This window comes from Lycium ferocissimum, unplaced genomic scaffold (genome assembly GCF_029784015.1).
Source record: "Lycium ferocissimum isolate CSIRO_LF1 unplaced genomic scaffold, AGI_CSIRO_Lferr_CH_V1 ctg984, whole genome shotgun sequence".
Lineage (NCBI taxonomy): Eukaryota > Viridiplantae > Streptophyta > Magnoliopsida > Solanales > Solanaceae > Lycium > Lycium ferocissimum.
The window spans coordinates 274,526-294,437 of record NW_026727914.1 but is presented as its reverse complement, the minus strand read 5'-3'; the positions used below and the strand labels follow the sequence as shown (position 1 = coordinate 294,437).

General features: G+C 35.4%; 1 protein-coding gene across 1 annotated transcript; it reads right to left on the bottom strand.

Annotated features, from left to right (window-relative positions):
* Window positions 1-1,171: 1,171 nt before the first annotated feature.
* LOC132046199 (transmembrane ascorbate ferrireductase 1) lies at window positions 1,172-3,701 on the bottom strand. The gene is made up of 4 exons (XM_059436761.1): window positions 3,427-3,701; window positions 2,172-2,220; window positions 1,823-2,022; window positions 1,172-1,729 (listed from the first exon to the last, which is right to left on the bottom strand). The coding sequence occupies exons 1-4, from the start codon at window positions 3,568-3,570 to the stop codon at window positions 1,421-1,423; spliced, it is 702 nt and encodes a 233-aa protein (XP_059292744.1). The 5' UTR covers window positions 3,571-3,701; the 3' UTR covers window positions 1,172-1,420.
* Between the last annotated feature and the right edge of the window lie 16,211 nt (window positions 3,702-19,912).

Genomic DNA, 19,912 nt, shown 5'->3' with positions numbered 1-19,912 from the left:
GCATGAATTGAACCTTCCCTCCTCAGTAACGCCATCATCTGGATCTTTTATAGCCAAAGAATGACTTGGGCTCCAAGTGTGCTACATGGACATTTCAATTATCCTCTACATCTTAGCATCCTTTGGCTCCAAATAATTGAGCATTCTTTGGCTCCAAGTAATAGAAAGTCATCCAACTAAAATTGGCACATGAGTTTTCTATCGCATAACAAAATACCAACTCTTTCACTTATGTTAACAAGATTTCCTGCAAATCCATTTGGCAAGTGACATGTCCTGCAGTTGATGCTGCCATTTCTGAATTAAAAACTTCATTTTATCTTAAAGGAATGATGGAATTATAATTTTTTTTTTCTTTTTCTAAATGAGAATGTTGAATAGCTTTCATATATTGGTAGCATTTTTCGCAATCAAACATTTTGTCTCTGAGAATCTAACTAACTGAGTACAACTGATGTACTGAACAACCAACTATGGTCTTTTCTTTTGAAGGTTTCTAGGTAGAAAATAATAGGCATACTCCAAAAATTGGGTATGACAGAAGATGGAGAGATATTAGAAGAGATAAGATAATATTTTTAGATTAATAGATTCTAGACAAAGATGGAAAACTTGTCACAGATGACCAAAACTTATTGGTTCCACTAATGTCAGATTCAACATAGTGTCACGTCAGTTGGTAATTTTTTCTTCTTTTTTCGTGGCAGTTAGTGTTGATGAATGAATCTCCCGATTCTAGACTTCCAAATATCCTTTTTCACCTTCCAACTTCAAATACTCCTTTTTGTCAAACTTTAACCAAATATCATCCAAATGCTTGGCAAAGTATTAAACTGTAGTAATACAAGCCTTGTAGCTAACTTCTTCAGGCTTATTTTGTAGTAAAAAAATGCGAAGATCACATATTTCGATTAAGTTCCAGCTACTGAAGATTCTGCAAGTTCAATCGCTATGTCAACCAAACCCAAGATTATAGTAAATACTACTAGTAATGGATTTTACCCCACATCAAGTTAAATAATTCCATAGTCTTTTAGAGATAGAGAAATAAAAGTTCCAACAATTTATCAAACTGTTCTCATACAGAAAAATGTTGAAATGCATGAAACATTTTCAAACAGGTAAGTTAGTAAAGTAATCCAGACAATTAAGAAAATAAGTATTCAATGTATTCAAGGCCTCCCACCACAATCATCTATATACAAATCATAGCTTCCATACAAATAATAACATACACATCAAGATGGTGCCATCATCAAGATGGAGATGTATGATTACAATAGCCCAATTAATAACCAAAGTCTTACTTCACTTTACAATACAGGTACACGATCGAACAAATTAAAACAAGAAGATCAAAGTATGAAAGGTAGAGAGGCACCAGTAAGAGTCTCTAAAAGCAACAATAGTTTATTGGAACTCAAGAGATGGCAGAGTAACTTTGATCATCCTCATGAGTGGAAGGAGCCTGGGAAAGAATGGTCAGGAACACAAAGACCCCATATAGAACTGTAGCAATTGCAATAAAGTTAACTAGGAAAGCCTCAGAACCATATTTGGCCAAACCACTAACTTCGAGGAATGTAAGCTTCTCAAGGAACCCTAGACAGGCATTGCCAACAGCCATCACATATACAAACATTCCGAAAAGCACATGCCAGGGAAGTGAATCGCGTCTTATTTCAGCACTACCCCCGGGGTAGAAGAACACCACAAAGCCATAAACCCACTGCAAATTATTTGTCATCGAGTAATGAGCAACGATTCCTAATCATCACATTACTAATTATACTGATAGTACTCATAATAATGGGATGTTTACCTGAATGCCATAAAGAGAAATAACACCAATTCCGATCCAGGAATGTAAACTGTACATATTGGGGATGTTGCTTTCATTGTGATTTTTGAATGCAGTATAGATTCCAATTATTCCAAGTGCGAGCGCGATAGCATGTAAAACTAGATGTATTATTTTCTTCACCTGCTTCTCTAGGGGGAAAGATTTGTAACTCATGATGGCTGCAAATTTTGGATTGATAAAGCATTAATAATCAAATGGAATAGTAAAGAAGAGAAAAGGAACAAACTTATTTTATTTTATTTATTTTTTAAAAAAAAGGGTAAAACAGACGGAAAAAGGATAAGATGTCTTTAAACATCTCAATTACCTTCTCCCCCAAGAATAACGAAGCCAATAAGCATCAGTACAGGGTGAATCTGGAAAACAAGATGAAGATAATACATTTATGAAAATGCCATAACAGGAAAAGATGATGCTTTCAGCAGCCGTATCAGTATTACTTAAAGTAGGCAAAAACTCTCAATTACTTGGCTAAAAGAAATCCAGAAGTGATTGTTGAGGTTGTACCAGCTGAATCCATAACAGGAAAAATATTCATCAACTAATTTTCTTTGTAGAAGTAAGTCAACACCGTTATTCTTAATTTTCATAATTAGACTGAAATTTCATCCGGCAAGATAGTCCTTCTTACTTGTATTCTAGGTTATGTAGTCATACGGTTCCCCCAAGAGCATTGAGTATTAGGCTATATGCAACACTTGATTAATAAATTCACTGACTTACCTACATTTTGTATCATAGTTAATGATTTCTAAAAGTAACCAAATTGATCACTGAGCTGCCTAAACACTAGTACTAAAAAGAGAAACAAATATATTGGTCCAAGACAAGTGATCACTAATTCTGTGGTGTTGGACCACTGACAGCATCAAGATCAAGAGATCTCTCATTGGTACAACCTGGTGTATCATATTCAAGAGACAATTTTCTCCTTAACAATAAATTGTAGGAGCTCGTATGCATACAAAACAGAGAGGTAGTTACCTGCCCATAGAGATTATAGATAAGGTAGGTAGCCAAATGATCAAAAGCATGGATGCCAACTTCAAAATACATACTAAAAAAGGAACACATCAAAAAGGGGAACAAAAGATCACCCAAAGCATTCAACCTTTTCATAAATCAACCTCACAGTCAAACAGCACTAAAAACTTATTCTTGCACAATGCATAACATCCAACAGCAAAGATTCTGTCAATTACCAAAGCCTGGAATTACTAGTTGTAATGGTCGCAAATGTGCTAAACGAAAAGATAATCAGATTCAGTTGCTAACAGTCTATTAAAACCGGTAGGAAGCACTTCATCACAAAAGAAGCATATTTCATCAGTCTCAAATTGAGTTGACTAGTACTAGTACAAAACTTATTGCATCCCAAACATATCATGATTCATACTACAAAGGGTTATGGCTTTACAAACCAAATCTTGATTAAACCCACAGAATAATAAAAATTGCGAACAAATACAAAATTACAGAAACAGAAAAACAACAAGATGCCATATTAAAACCATGTCTAATTCTATTCCAAGAAAACAAAGAAGGAAAGGATGAAGACTCACATTAAAAATGAGATTTTTGTTATCAGCTTCCCAAGCCAAGCCACCTCTAAAGTGAATAGACCAAACCAAGACCATAACAGCAGCAGCTAAGGCAAGAACGTGTGCCACAAATGAAAAAGGCAGTGCCTTCAATCCAGTTGCCATCTCCTCTTCTTCTCTTTTACTTTGATGATAATAATAAAACGTGGAAGCACAGAGCAGTATTATCCTATACTAGTAGATTTTGGATTGATTTTATATCTGGGACACACTCACTATTTTGTTTTTTTCAACTGTAATTTCTTGCCAGTGATAATCTTTAAGTCATATATGTAGATGGCGATGCTCTCTCCATTATATCTGGATCATTGACACGTGGCAAATCTGGATTGGGTAAGAGTTCATCCCACGTGTTTGTGGTGTTTTGAGATTCGTGTTTACTGCTGCGAGTTTCCTTTATTTTTACTTGATGAATTACACGTGACATGTTATCATAAGTCCAATGGCAATATGGTAAAATCAGTTTTCTATCCACCTTTCAAAGTTAGGTGCAATCTATGTAGAAATAAAGGAACACGTTGGGGGTAGGTGGGTACTATTGGTTCTTTAATTTCACCACTTCTTTTTTCATTTCTTTGTTTCTCAAATTAGTGTACTCCTTGAGTCCCAATTTACATTAGAGTTGACCTATTTGGCAAGTTTTAAATATAGATTCTTCGACTATTTTATAATCAAATTTATATATTTGAAAATTATATAAAAAATATTCTTTCTATCCTAGTTAATGTGATATACCTTTTTTTAATTTGTTCTAAAAAGAATGATACATTTCTATATTTAAGAATAATTTAACTGAAATCGTCCTCTTTTACTATGAAATTATTTACAGCTACATAAATATTTTTGACTTGTTTTAGACCACAAATTTCAAAAGTCTTCCATGCTTTCATAAATTCCGTGCTCAGTCAAATTATATTACATAAATTGAGACGGTGGGAGTATATAAGTCTGCATAATTAATAATTCACAATATATGAATAGAGTTGTAGAAAATCGTCGTTAAGGAAAGAGCTGTTTAACTCCCCAAATAGGTCAACCCTCATATAAATTGGGGCGGATGAAGTATTTTTTATTTAGTAAAATTTTTATTTATTTTATCTAATAAATATTATCGAGTAAGTTTTATAGGGCATATGGGAGGATAATTTTTATGGTGGAAAAACTAGAAGTATTACTTGACAAAACAAAATATTTGTCGTGTAATAGCATTAGTTAGAGTTTATATAAATAACAAAGAAAGACTTCGCAAATTTCATAAGATGTGTGAGCATTTTAAGAAATTTGAATTCATCTTTCTAGGCACCGAAAAGTTTATTTTCCGGTTGAAATGATTTTCTGGAAATAAAGTTGGATAATTTTATTGTTAAAAAAAGGATTTCAATGATTCTATTGCATTATTTCCCTCACTTGGCAGACAATTTAAGTAATTAATTCCTTCACTAATATGTTTATCCAACTCTATGGCTAAAAAAGCTCTATAAAACTAACTTTTGCAGTTATTTGAAACATTCGAAAACTACTAAACTTGAAAATAAAAGTACTACAGTTCTTGAAACATTCGAAAAAACTGAATTTGGAAATGTTGAAAATAGTACATAAGTTTTTTTAAAACAAAGATACAACTCAACCGAACACATAATAATAATAATAATAGTAATAAAAACAAAACTGAATAACTCCAAACTTCCAAACAAACAAGACGTTATGAGTACCTATGTTAAACTTGTTTATTTCGAAAGAACAAAGAGAGAGATATAAACAACGAAATGGGACGATGGGAGTACCACCGATAATAAACTTATTTATTGTTCTAATTTGTTTGAGCACGATAAAATTGTCTCCGTTTGATCTATAGATCCGCAGGTTGGTCCAGTCGCGAAACATCACTAACGTTTGTATTAATCGTCTACATCACACTTCGCGTGTTTCGATCCATAATTTAAACTTTATGGGTTCAACCTTAAGATTCTTAGTGTAAACCTATCATATTTTAAAAGTTAGGGGTTCATGTCTATTATTTATTACAGTTTTAATAAATTTTTACACATAAATTTATTCTCCGCATCGAAAGTTGGGGGTTCAATGGAACCCCCACCTAGCAAGCTAGATCTGCCACTGCACTTTTGGGTTGTGGCCCTTCCTGCTAACGTGTGACGTTTTTCACCGGACTGCCTTTATTAGGTCTACTTTAAGTAGAGCAGTACAATTTTTTTTTAAATTAGAAATAATTAATATTAATGTTCTTATTTTTTATTTCAAATGAAAAGTTTTTACAGCCACATAAATATTATTTTAATACAAGTCCCAAAAATTTTCTAGTCACAAAAATTATGAGATGTTTAAAATTTTAACTTTTACCAGACCTCATATTTTGTTAAACTTGGTATGGAGTATCTGGGAAGAGAAAAGGACAAAAATAGTCCCTTAACTATGATAGTAGGTTCAAAATAGTCCCTTAACTATGCACTTAACGGTTTTGGTCATTTAAGTTTGCCATAAGTTAACAAAAATGGTCCCTTAACTATGAGGGTTGGTTAAAAATAGTCCCTTAAGTATGCACTTAAAGCTTCTTTGGTCCTTTAAGTTCGCCAAAAGTTAATACAAACTTTAGTCTTAACAAAATATTCATCGATCTCCTTTGTTAGATTTGACGAGAACTATGAAAAAAAGGAAAAAATTAGCAAGAACTCTAGATCGGTCAAATAACTCGGACAAAACCGAAGGACGTTAGTCGGTTATAGGAAAAACCGAGGAAAAAAGGTACTACTATAATGTCGTTTTTCTAGTTTTTTTTTACACAAAGACCGACGGACTTTGTCGATTTAAATCGAGGGAGTCCATTCGCTAAGTAAAATACACTAGATTCGTTTTTACTGAAAACTCGAGAAAAATAAATACTTCCAGTGTAGTGATTCTTTTTTGAAAAAAAAAATTGTTTCCGCACATTTTTCCTCAAAAATAACCGATGGACTTCCTTGGTTTTTGTAAAAAACAATAAAAATTAAAAAAAATTAAAAAAAATAGTGTCCCTCGATTTTATCCATCGATTTCCGTCCGTCGTTTTTGCTTGTTTTTCGTAGTGATAACTTTTTTAGTTTCGCTATTTCTAATTTATTTGTAAAGTCTAGTGTATTTTATTTAGCTACAAATTCCCTCGGTTTTAATCGAGAGAGTCCGTTGGTCTTTGTGTTTCGAGACATAACTTTTTGACATTATCAAGTCACTAGGTTTTTTCCTGCAACCGTTTTCGATGTCCGTCGATTTTTCCAAGTATTTAACCGTTTCTTTAATAATGTGTACCTCGTGACGTGAATTCTCGCTAATTTTTTCCTTTTTTGTCGCTTATCGTCAAATGAAACAAACGAGTTCGATAATAATTTGTCGGAGACTAAAATAAACTTTTGTTAAACTTAAGGACCAAAACCGTTAAGTGCATATTAAATCAAACTATTTTTAACCAACCCTCATAGTTAAGGGACCATTTTTGTTAACTTATGACAAACTTAAAGGACCAAAATCGCTAAGCGCATAGTTAAGAGACTATTTTGAACCTACTCTATTAGTTAAGGGACCATTTATGTCCTTTTCTCTATCTGGGAAATACAAAGACAGATGAAGAAGCAGTTGAAGTAATCAATGATGTCATCCTTAGGATTACAGTCATGGATAATTTGCTTCGGTCAATCGTGACTCGTACATTTCTGTTAACAAACTACCACGTCCTTGACATGGGGCCCTTCTAATAAATAATAGTACTTTCTTTGTTTTAATTTATGTGAATTCTATCCCTAAATAGTGTGCATAGGTTCGGTAAAAGAAGGAATAGAAGCTAAACATTACACGATTGGAAGTAGGAGGTACTAGAGCTGGGGCCATCTGTCCAGTATCTAGGGGTACAACATTGAACACTGTAATTATTTCCCTGGTAATACAACAATTCAGTTACCAAAAAAAATTTATGTGAATTCATTACTATTTAGAAAGCCTTCGAGCAGGTGGTTCTTTGATGAGTCCGGAGCCCAACCCCCTGTTTGGATGGTGGTTTTCCGTGGTTTTCCGTGGTTCATTAATGTATGATTTTCTATGAAATCATGTTTGTTTCCATTGTTCTTAAAAGGCCAAAGTCATAGATGGACGTCTGAACTTGTCCTGATTTTCCATCTAGATCCCCCAACTGAAACGTTGACCATCTGAACCCCCGAACATAACATAAACTGTGCCATTTGAACCCCCTCGTGCCACCGGCACACACGCGCGAAGCTCACTGCTTTAAACAGAGCGTGAGAGACCAATTTTTTTCTTTTTTTGAATTTTTAATCATTAAAAATTAATTTTAACAAAAACTCTATTTTAAAATCTATTTCAATAATTAAAAAAAATTGAAAAACCCAACCCATCCTCTCCGATAGCTCACTTCACCGCCGCCATGCGTTCTCCTCTCACCGCCCTCCTCCTCCACCGCCGTCGCTTTTTTTTTTTAAATTTTTAATCATTAAAAATTAATTTTAACAAAAATGCTATTTAAATAGATTTTGAAGCGAGCGCCCGTAGCGGGCGGCGGTGAAGTGGGCTGCTCCGGAGAGGATGAGGTTGGGTTTTTCAATTTTTTTTAATTATTTAAATAGATTTTAAAATAGAGTTTTTGTTAAAATTAATTTTTAATGATTAAAAATTTAAAAAAAAAAGAAAGCGGCGGCGGTAGTGGTGGCGGCGAGGTGGGCTCTCGGAGAGGATGGGTTGGGTTTTTCAATTTTTTTTAATTATTTAAATATATTTTAAAATAGAGTTTTTGTTAAAATTAATTTTTAATGATTAAAAATTTAAAAAAAGAAAGCGGCGGCGGCGACGGAGGAGGCAGAGGCGGCAGTGGCGGCGGTGAGGTGGGCTATCGGAGAGGATAGGTTGGGTTTTTCAATTTTTTTTAATTATTTAAATAGATTTTAAAATAGAGTTTTTGTTAAAATTAATTGTTTTTGTTGACATGGCTTTTTTTTAAAAAAAAAAAAAAAAACGTATAACATGACATGGCTCTATGTCACCGGTCTATTTTTTCATGTCACAACAAGTGAGCTTCACGCGTGTGCTTGGTGCACGAGGGTTCAAATGACACATTTTATCTTATGTTCGGGGTTCGATGGTCAACGTTTCGGTTGTGGTCTAATTAAAAATCGGACAAGTTCAGGGGTTCATCTATGACTTTGGCCTTCTTAAAATTATGTGGTATGATATTATAAACCCGTGGTTCATTCCATGGTTATATAACTATGAAAAGTCCCAATTTTTGAAATTACGGATTTGATTGTTTTTCCGTGTTATGTATTTCATTTCTCCATTATATCCCCCCTCCACCATCCACCCTACCCCCCACCCCTACCCTACCCTACCCTATCACTCACCCCCACCCCACCCCCCACCCTACCAATTAGCCCACTCCTCTGCCACCCACCCCCACCACCCACCCCTCCACCACCCCCACCCACTACCCCTCACCACGTCCTGACTCCACCCCCACAACCACTCACCCCCACCCTACCACCCACTACCCCCACTCTCATCCCACAATCACCCACCCCTCCACCACCCCCACTCACTACCTACTTATTTTTTAAAGTTCTTATTTTATTCTTTACCTGAGTTCTATTAATATATATAAATTAATTTCTAATTAAGAGTTAAGGGTATTTTAATAAACTTACAAGTTATTATACAATACTATACAGTCAAACCAAACAATACAAATGTTATTAAATCACAACAAACGATACAGTCTATCCAAACATTGTGTTTACTAATACAGTACAACACCATACTGTACTATACCATACTGTACATTAATGAACCACGGGAAACAACCATCCAAACAGAGGGTAAATGGCATTAATTTTTCCACAATAAACCAAAAAGTTTTGCCCTTTCCACAATAAACCAAAAGAGGTTTATCGTGGATGGGCTTACGTTATACCCCAATTTTTTTTCAACCTGTCAAACGAATTAAACCAAAAAAAAAAAAAAAAAAAAAAAAAATTGGAAGTTTTACAAAGTACGATTTTTGTAAAACGTGTGGTGGTCAACGTTTTACAAAATATATATTATTTCCGCCTTTTTTTTTTTTAAATTTCAATGTATTTTTTTTAACTCAAACATACGCCACAAGTCATATAATAATTAACTCAAACAAATATTCTAACTCAAACAAAGTCATACAATAATTAAAAATGTGTGCTATATGTGAACATTAAAAAAAAAAAAAAACTAAAACATAGGTTAAATAAACGTCACACATTATCTGAATAGTAAATGTTAAATTAAATACGTAATTAAACAGCAAAAGACATATTATTTATTATTGGAAGATTATATTATTGCATGCATCCTCAGCTTTAATTAAAAAAAAAATAGTAAGATGTGCACCGTGGGACGATTTAGAATGAAAAGCTAAAATACAAAATATAATTTTTGTAAAATGTAGACCATTCCAATAATCTTCCAATAATATATAATATGTATTGTATTGTTTAATTACGAATTTAATTTAACATTTACTATTCAGATAATGTGTGACGTTTATTTAACTTATAGTTTAGTTTTTTTTTTTTTTTTTTTTATGTTCACATATATCACACATTTTTAGTTATTGTATGACTTTGTTTGAGTTAGAATATTTGTTTTAATTAATTATTATATGACTTGTGGCGTATGTTTGAGTGAAAAAAAATACATTGAAATTTCTTAAAAAATAAAAAAAACTGCCGGAAATAATATATATTTTGTAAAACGTTGGCTACCCAACGTTTTACTTACAATTTTTTTTTTTTAATTCGTCTGACAGGTTGAAAAAAAATTGGGGTATAACGTAAACCCATCCACGATAAACCCCTTTTGGTTTATTGTGGAAAGGGCAACCCCTTTTGGTTTTTTTTTTTTTTTTGGGCAAATTAATGCCATTTAGGCTCCGGACTCGTTCTTTGATCATGTTTTCCTTACGTTTTTTCTAAATTATTTAAATTATAAATTATAATGACTTATCGTATTTTTTATGTAGTTTCTAAATATATAAGTTTTATTTTTACAAACTTGAAAAATTTATGTCAAAATTTCCGATCAAAGTTATAATGTTTGACCCTTGTACTCCGAAAAGGTTCACATAAATTGAAACGAGGGGAGTGGTACTGGCTACAACCTTTGAACAGAATACGTCAATGGCAGGCTTTGAGGTACTGAAGAAGAGATGAATACTATACTAATTGGCTTTGCAATAACTTGGACTATTTCCAGTACACAAGCTCTGTATCTTGGTCTATCAAAATGAACTCTGGCCCAATCCTCCCCACTTCAAAAAGTTATGGGCCTTGGTGCAGATTAAGGTGGGTCTGTTTTGCAGATTTTACACAATATGCTCTATCACTTAACAGTTAGCACAGATAACAGGAAAGGGTAATGGAGGGGTATATGTGCACCATTTTTTTTTTAACGAGGGGTATATAAGTTCTAAATCGCAAAGTTGAGGGGGATATGTGCACCTTTTCCCTTGATACTATATTCTATTTCCTAAACTTCCTCCATTTTGTTTGATTTGAATACTGATGGGTATGCTATTAGTTTTGGCTCTAACTAAAAGTTATGTATTTGATAACTTTGATTTGAATAATATTTTTGGGTATGTTAATTTCATCTTTTCGGGTTCGGAAAAGGGCCAAATATACCCCTGTACTATCGGAAAAGGGTCAAATATACCCTTCGTTATATTTGAACAAACATACTTACTCGCCGTTATACTTTAGGTACAAATATACCTCTTCGTATATTTTAGAGGCCCAAATATACCCTTCATTTTAATGGAGAGACATGTGTCATCATTCTCAGTTGGTCTATTTAGATCATCTCCTAATTAATTAAAATTCAACCCATAACTTGATATTCAGGTAGAAGACCCATACCCATAACCGTATCAATTCTGAGAAATCATAACTGGAAATTATATCAATCTGCTGTTCAAAGGGTGAATTTTTAGGTTTAATTGAAATTAATGACGGAAGTGAGTATTTTGACTTATCAACATTCGACACTTTAGTAAATCAATTAATCATGTGATTATTCTCCAAAACACTTCGATTTAGGACCATATTGTCCGATGAATTATTCGTTGGAGTTAAAACGGAATTAATGGAGGAGGAGTATTTAGGACATGAATTTTCTTTCGAATAAGATGGATTTTTGCTATTCAGTCAATTCTGCTCGTAACCTAAGAGCATATTCAAAAGGGTTCATCAAATTAGAAGAAAATTGGGAGAGTGATTTCACTTCTACAACTAAGATCAGTACTATTTAAGAGAGTGAATTGACTGGTTAACATCTCGGAATCATGTTGTTGATGTTCTTCATAGCTAGCCATGGAGGAATCTGAAGGAGGAGGAGCAAGCTTTCATTTTAATTGGATATCGTGATATGGCTCTTCTAATTTGATTTTGGGTTATGGGTTTGAATTTTAATTAATTAGGGATGATTTAAATAGACTAATAAAATTATGACACATGTCTCTCCGTTAAAATAGGGGTATATTTGAATGCAAAGATAATCTATGAAAAGATATTCGGCCTTAAACTATAAATTTTAGCGAGTATGTTTGAACCCAAAATATAACGAAGGAGATATTTCCGACTTTTTCCGATAAGATAAGTGTATATTTGGCCCTTTTCCGTTTCGGGTTTATAGTATTGGAATCATAGTGCTTGCTTGATTGGAATTATAATGGGTATTCTAATATTTTTGATGGAATAATAGTAGATATTATACTATTACTTTGGTTGGAATATCGGTAGTTATAAATTAATTTGGTTGAAATACTGGTAGGTATACTGTTAGTTTGCTTGGACTATTAGGAAGTGCACAAATAATTTTGATGGAATATTGGAAGGTACGCTATTAGTTTGGTTGGAATACTGAGAGTTATCACGACCCCGTTACAAAAATCTTAAAATATTATTGAATAAAATGGGAGAAATTTTCAGATGAAATTCTCTATGAAACTAGGAACTTTGTTCGATGAAAATATGGGGTGATCGTAGAGATGGATTACAACCGTCTGTTTGAAGAATTAGTTGTTGATTAGGAGATAAACAAATCTTAATATCGACTATACATATATTCCCATCCCTCAAAATCGTAACTGTTAAACACTAAGATTTTAACTTTGAATAAATTTGATATACAATGTAATTAGTTATAGGATGTTATATATAATTTTCATAACAGGGGTATGTTATGTAAAGACCTAATGTAGACGGTATAATTGTGTCGTCTTGTGTAGGGGCGGGCATAATTTGAGCCAATCCGAAATTCAAATAGAAATTTTAGTTTTTTGAATATTTGGATTATGTATTGGATTTCGAATTTTATTTTAAAAAATTTTGAATTTCAGATTGGATATCGGATTTTTAGATATCCGAAAATTCAAAATTTTTATACCTTATATTTAGCCCTGCTCATATTATACGTGCCTAATACTAATTGGTCCAAGGGTCTAATAGATTAGAAGTCCGGAACCAAAATGCCCCCAAAAAAATCATTTTGAACCAAAATACCCCAATAAAAAAAAATGTTACAAAAGTACTTTTAGCTACAGATTTTTATCAGCTTTTAAAGCACTTAATCAGACTCACGCAGTGCTTTAGCGCAAGATTTTATCGCGCTATAGTACTTAACAGTTCTTTGCAATGCAAAGAAAATATCATAGACATTTTTCTCATCTATAAATAAGCATTATTTTACTCTGCGTTTATGTACGTTTATTCACCTAAGGGGGCCATAAAGAAATACCGCGGTGGTGAGTCCACTTTAAGCCCAATTTTAAACCATCGGCCCCTCCAGCCAAGCAAAAAAAAAAAAAATCGAAAACGCTATCAAGGCAAAACGAGTGGTCCCCACATCCAAAAACGTCATTTTCTATTAAATTTCCCTAAAGTTTTTTTCCTCAGATATTCAGTTTCTGGTACAAAGATTCCAAGCTCAAATTTTTAAAAGTTGCATAACTCGATTAAAATAACTTCTACAAAAATCTTCGATTAAGGTTTTTCTCGCCAGTGAACTTTTGTTATTATTTTAATATATACATTATATTCTAAGCATGCTTAATATTTAATTCTATACCAAAAAAAAATCAATATTTTTTTTTTGTTCTTGTTCGGACTGGGCAGTGGCTTTTGCCACTGTTCCGATTTTTTTTTTGTTTAATTCATTATTTGTTAAATGTTTATGAATTGTTAATTTGTTAAATGTTTATGAATTGTTAATTTGTTATATGTTTATGAGTTGTTAATTTGTTAATTATTTATGAATTGTTAATGATTTATTATTTTGTTAATTGATTATTTGTTAAATATTGATTATGAATTTATTAATGCTAAAATGAATTATTATTAAATTTATTGTATAATTATCTAAAATGAATCATTAATATTAAAGTAAAATTTCATGGTTTTTGATGATCATACATGTGATTATTACACACTGATTGTACATTTATATAATCAACCAAAATACATAAAATGATCTCATTACATAAAAATAAAATTAAAGTAACAATCAAAGCAAACATTGTATTTAAACTAACAACATAATATATTACAATGTAACAACCATCCTTGCATGTTGTAAATGATTATGAATTGTTAATCTATATAATTTTAAAAGCGTGAATATATATGTTAAATAAAAAAAGATTATCTTAAAAAGAATAGTTAAAATTTTTCTTTTCATAAATACATGTTTCAACAAAAAAAAATGTAAAGTTTGTAGGAAAATATGATCGATGAATATACTTAGTTTAATTTTATCGTAGCTCGTGTCGGCTATTTGGTCAACTAAAAATATATCACATATTCAAAATAGCTTTAAATAAATATTATCGCCGAATTTCGATTCCCAAACTAATTAACTTAACAAGTCTTCGCGATCACATAATTCAAAAGAATTAACTTAAAAGGTTTCTTGCTTATCACATAGCGTGTCCTTACTATCACATATTAAATTTAATGTGATATCCCATGTTAATTATTCACAAGATATAATACTACATAATTCACATATTCCCCTAAAAAATTAATTAGTTAATATAATTTATCGTTCCTTTTAAGAATAATGACTAATTTATTTTGCATGGGGACCGACTTTACGTGGATCCGAATGTTCCCCCGGGGTCCGCATGTTCTCCCGGCCCGATGCTCACCCGGGCCCGATGATCAACGGGGCCCGCCGGTTTCACTCCGGGGCCCTCTCGATAGATCAAACATTGTTTTTGCAAGACACCATAGCGACTTACACGCCCGTACCAGGACACTACCAGCCCGTCCTCGTAGGCCGCAGAGCCCTCGACTCTTTTACGCGAGCACCCCCCACACCCTCGCGTCTTCGGGAGATATTGCGCCGGGCGCATCTACCATCGCGTGTCCGCGGACGGCACGTACGCACGTGCGCTCACGCGCCATGGCCGAGCGGGGTGAGGCCGCAGACACACACCTTCCATCTTCGCATCGCGAGGCCACGATTACACCCCCCGTGGGACGGGTGTCCCTCTTCGATCATGGGTGACGGACAGGCCACTATACACTCGGGTACGAGCCTCCTCCCGGTCGCACGCGGGCGACAGTCGACTAGGCCCGACCCACTTCGTGCTCCGACGTCGAGGGCCGCATTTCGCACGCAGTTCGTTCGCATTAGCGCACTGCACCCCACCGGGAGGAACCGGATCCGGCCGAGATTCAAGACCCCACAAGACGATATCGATCGTCATGCCCGTTTGTACCGCTTATTATATTCGGGAGCATCTTTGTTCCCGAACTCATCGATGCCTTTGTCGTTCACGTTATTTGGTTTTCGGGAGCACCGGGACCGGCTCGGGAGACCACAAATGCGGGCGTTCGTTTTTGGCGTATCTGCTGTGCGTTCTCATAAGCCGAGCATCTATCGTGCCTACGAGACGTGTGTGGATTTTTTTGCTTCTTCTCCGTGCAATATTTTAAGTGTGCCTTCCTTTAACGTAGACAAACTCGAAACGACGACTAAAAAATCGTATTTTCTAATATCTCTTAAGGAAGCAGGGTACGGGGAGAGGATGTCGCCTTTCAGCCCCGTACCTGTGCATCACCTCGAGATTGACATGCCTTATGCGAGGAGGTGGACAGCGGTTTGACTTGACGTGAATACGCACCACGTATTCTTCCACTCCCGGACCAACTTCGTATCATACGACGATTTACGTAAAACTATTTAAATTTACATTAATAATTTAATTAAACGTTTTTTCGACTTCGTGATCACCGATTTGTATTTATATGTTACGTAGCTATTTATACGAACGCCGTACGCCGCTATATTAGACGGTTCGTCGCCTTCCGTAGGCGGTGTCGTGGTTTCGGGAGGTCGCGTGTCCATTGATACACCTCGGACATCGTAGGCGGAGCAGGCGCCCGAAATAAGTCCATTTACGTCAGTATACACGTAGTATACCCCCCCGTACGTCCGCGAGGCCCGGCCACTACCACGGACGACGGCCGCCGTCGATGATGATTTTCTCGGCTTTCTACGGATGTCTAGCTCCACCGTTAGAGAACAGTCGGGCACTTTACGCGGTAGGCCATTTGATTCCCATCGAGCATACGCGCCGGTATCATCGCATCACACGCCGATCGACGCAACCCGCTCGCGTCCCTCTGTGACGTAGATACCCGCACCGCGCGCACGAGGCATTGGTAAGTTTATCGCATTTAGATTTATTTAATCGCATTAATTGTTACGTTTTAAAAAATAACTTTTTTTTTTAATTTCCAGAACACAAATGCCGGCGGCCGGTAGACACGTTTACGCATTCGGGGTTAGAGCATGCGGCTCACTCGGGCTCGCGGCGCAGACGGAGGATGGGACGGTATCCTACAGCAGACAGCGAGATTAGGCGTGTGAGCCCGGTTCCGAGGCCGAGCATCGTGTAACGCCGCAGGACCGAATGCTCCCGGTGGCGGGAGGCCACGCTCGCAGACGCCGCGCGCGCAGGCCGAAGTGCCGCCGCGAAGACCGCGTTAAGGGACACCATCCGGCAGATTAGGCGGACGAGGCCGATTCCATTCGGCGGTGGCGTTCACGGCTCAGTCCATCTCCACACTGCTCCAGTGCCCGTGTCGGCCCCTCACCCGGGACTCACCTACGTTTACGCCGCTCTTACTTCGTCGAGATACGGTCGTCATCACACCGAGCCGTAACGCATACCGGAGTGAGCGGATAACGTTGATCGGGCGGCGTTACGCTTCATTAGCCGACGACGGGCCCGAGGAATTCTGTAGAGAGCTAGGATTCTGACTTCGACGAGTTTTTGATCCCGAAGTATTTAAAATACTTATTTGTTCATTTAAATTATTTATTTTAAATATATATATGTTACTCATTATTTAGTAATATTTATATATTTAGGGATCTCGCGCACAATGGCACCACTGTAGCCACCCACTGTATTTTCTCAGAGTCTGCCGATCGACGCCGTGTCTTCCCATATGACTACCGAGCCATTGTGTAAGCTTTTTATTAAAATTTCTTTATTCAATATAAGGTCAATATTTATATATATATATATATATATATATATATATATATTTGATTATTTAAAGTACTTATTTTAAATATGTATGTTACTTATTATTTCATTTTTTGATATTTTAGGATTCGACGTCACCGATGGTCCACAGAGCGACCCATTCAGAGCATTCTCATCACCGCTCGAGACGTAGGTGTCTTCTTGCCGAGACTACAAGAGACGTGTTTTTTTACTTAAACTAATTTTATTCAATATAAGGTAAATATTTATTTAATTTTTTATAACCTTTACTTTGACTTCGAACAAGCATCTCTCGTGCAAGAGACTATCTCATATTCACCACTCACACCCATCTCAGAGCCTATGTACCCATCCGAGAGTCAGCTCAAAGGCCGTCGACACACGGTGTTTGATTGCTAGTAACATAACGCACGTATTCAATATAAATAAGAAATGGTACTACTTATTATATACTTTTCGTGTTCATCCTCTCGCTCCCGAGGCGGCTACTCCCGACGAGAAAGAGGTCGAGTTTCCGGCACCCAACTCGCCCCGAGGTTCCGAGCGTGCACACGGGACCAGATCCCATACACGTTCTAGTTAAGTATGGCGGCCAAGCGGCTGAGAGACGACGATGATCACGTACTTAGCTTTTACTTTTTACATGCGAGACGTTATTAAGGAGTGGCGGGGATAAGATAGTAGCCTTGAAGCCCAGGATAGTCTCCGCATACCATACGGGACCCATCCCTCGATAGCGTATATACATTAATATTGCATAATTTATCGTAAATATATATATTTTTTGCATATTTATACATATTATCTTAGTCTTTATTATTGTTTATAGTTTAACATCTCTAAATTGATAATAAAAAAAAACATGACACATTCGAAATAAAGTTAAGTATTAATTTAAAAATAAGACGAATCCCTAAAAGATAAATAACGTAAAGCTACTAACCATGTTTCAAACAAAAAGACTTCGAGCACTTTTCAAACTGTACTAAAACGACAATCCAAAGTATTGCGTATTTCATTTATTGAGCCTATTTTATTAATTGTACAAATATAAGTGGATTCTATATAAAATATTGAAGCTCGAGTCTCAAAACATGATTAATATACCTAAACCACGTAAAAAGGAGTGAAAATGTACGTAATACTGAGTTGGAAAATGATGATCGCTTAACCGAAGAAATAACGCGCTATGTACGAGAGAATGTCTATAGCGAAAGATTTTACCGCGCTAAAAGGACTCAATCGCAGTTATTTTTAGCGCAAGAAAATACCGCACTAAAGACTTAATCTGGTTACATTAGGATGTTTTGGGCCATAAAGAAAATACCGCGCTAAAGGTACTTTTTGTAATTTTTTTTTTGTTAGAGTAGTTTGGTCAAAATGATTTTTTTAGGGTCATTTTGGTTCCTAACTCAATAGATTAGCACTGTACGGCCCTATCCATTATAATATTAAGTCGGGCAATTAGCACAATTGCCCCTATTTTGGGACTGTCTTTAATTTTTTTTCCTTCGCCTAAAAAAGTGGTCAAAAATACCCTAAAATTATGAGTTCGAATCCCAATTCAATAATAAAAAAAAAAATTTACAAGGTAAAATTTCGCGAAAATTCTATCTTAAAGTAAATTATATCTTGCAAAGACAGGACTTAATTATGTTTTTAAGGCAAAAGTTACGGCTCCTTTTAAATGTCTTGAATTGAAGTCTTGCTTGACTTAAATTTTACAGTGCTTTTAAATGTCCCTGAAAAGAGAGACGTGGGGAGGATATTTCTATATGGGAAAACAGAACCGCAATGATCGGTTTTCTCGGTGAGTTCAATTAATAATGCAACTCACATGAATAGCTGTGTCCAGTGTGGGCACTGCACTGTCTCAGCACGTGCTGGACATTAACATCATCATTCCGCAATTAAAGCTTGTCATTTAATTGGTACTCTACTGTAACATTTACATCTACCAATGTCCACACATTATTGACCAACAACATAATTGTCATAATTTAACATTAATAAACGTGTAAGATGGATATTGGACGCAGAAAATAGATGACACGTTACAATAGAAAGAGTACCTTCCTTGCTGCTCGGGACAGAGAGAGAGCTTTCCATTTACCAGCACAGATATATTGGTGCTCTACGTAATTGTGCTGGATCATTATCCATCACACAGACTCAAAAAACATTTTCATTTACAATTCCTTTTCTTCGTGGGCCATTTGTGACACGAGAGACAATTAAACTAACAGAAAATGAAAGCAGAAATAAAATGTATCTTCAAGAATCAATGGATAAAAAAGCAATCAGCAAATCAAATTAAAATAACAATTAACTCATGAAGATTCTTTACATTTTCGAGGATGTATATTAAATTCTAAAACTTTAAACTTGTTCCAGCATTGTGAAAAAAGGGAATGAGTTCCCTTGTTGGAGTTCGGGGAAAGAAGGGGGTAATGGTGGAGGTAGGGATGCCATGTTATATCACATGAAAAACCGGATTTACAGATCACAGTTGCAAGAATGAGAGAACCAACAAAAAGAATACCGTTCTTACTTTGTTTTGCAATAAACACAAGAACGGTATAGTCCAAACAACGTCTTTGTTGGGTCTTGGGGGCACATCCGGAAAAACCCAGATCAGCTGAGTGATAGCATCATATTTTACCAACTTACACTCTTTTCTTTCTGGTCATCTGTTTACTTAAAACGCATTTGTAAATGTCAGAAAGAAACCCAATAACTATAAACTATATCTAAGCTTTTCAGCTTAAACAAGAAAAGGCTTGAAACAGAAAGAAAAGTACCGTCCATCTGAGATACAGAGTTGGTATCTCAACTTGCTAATGACAG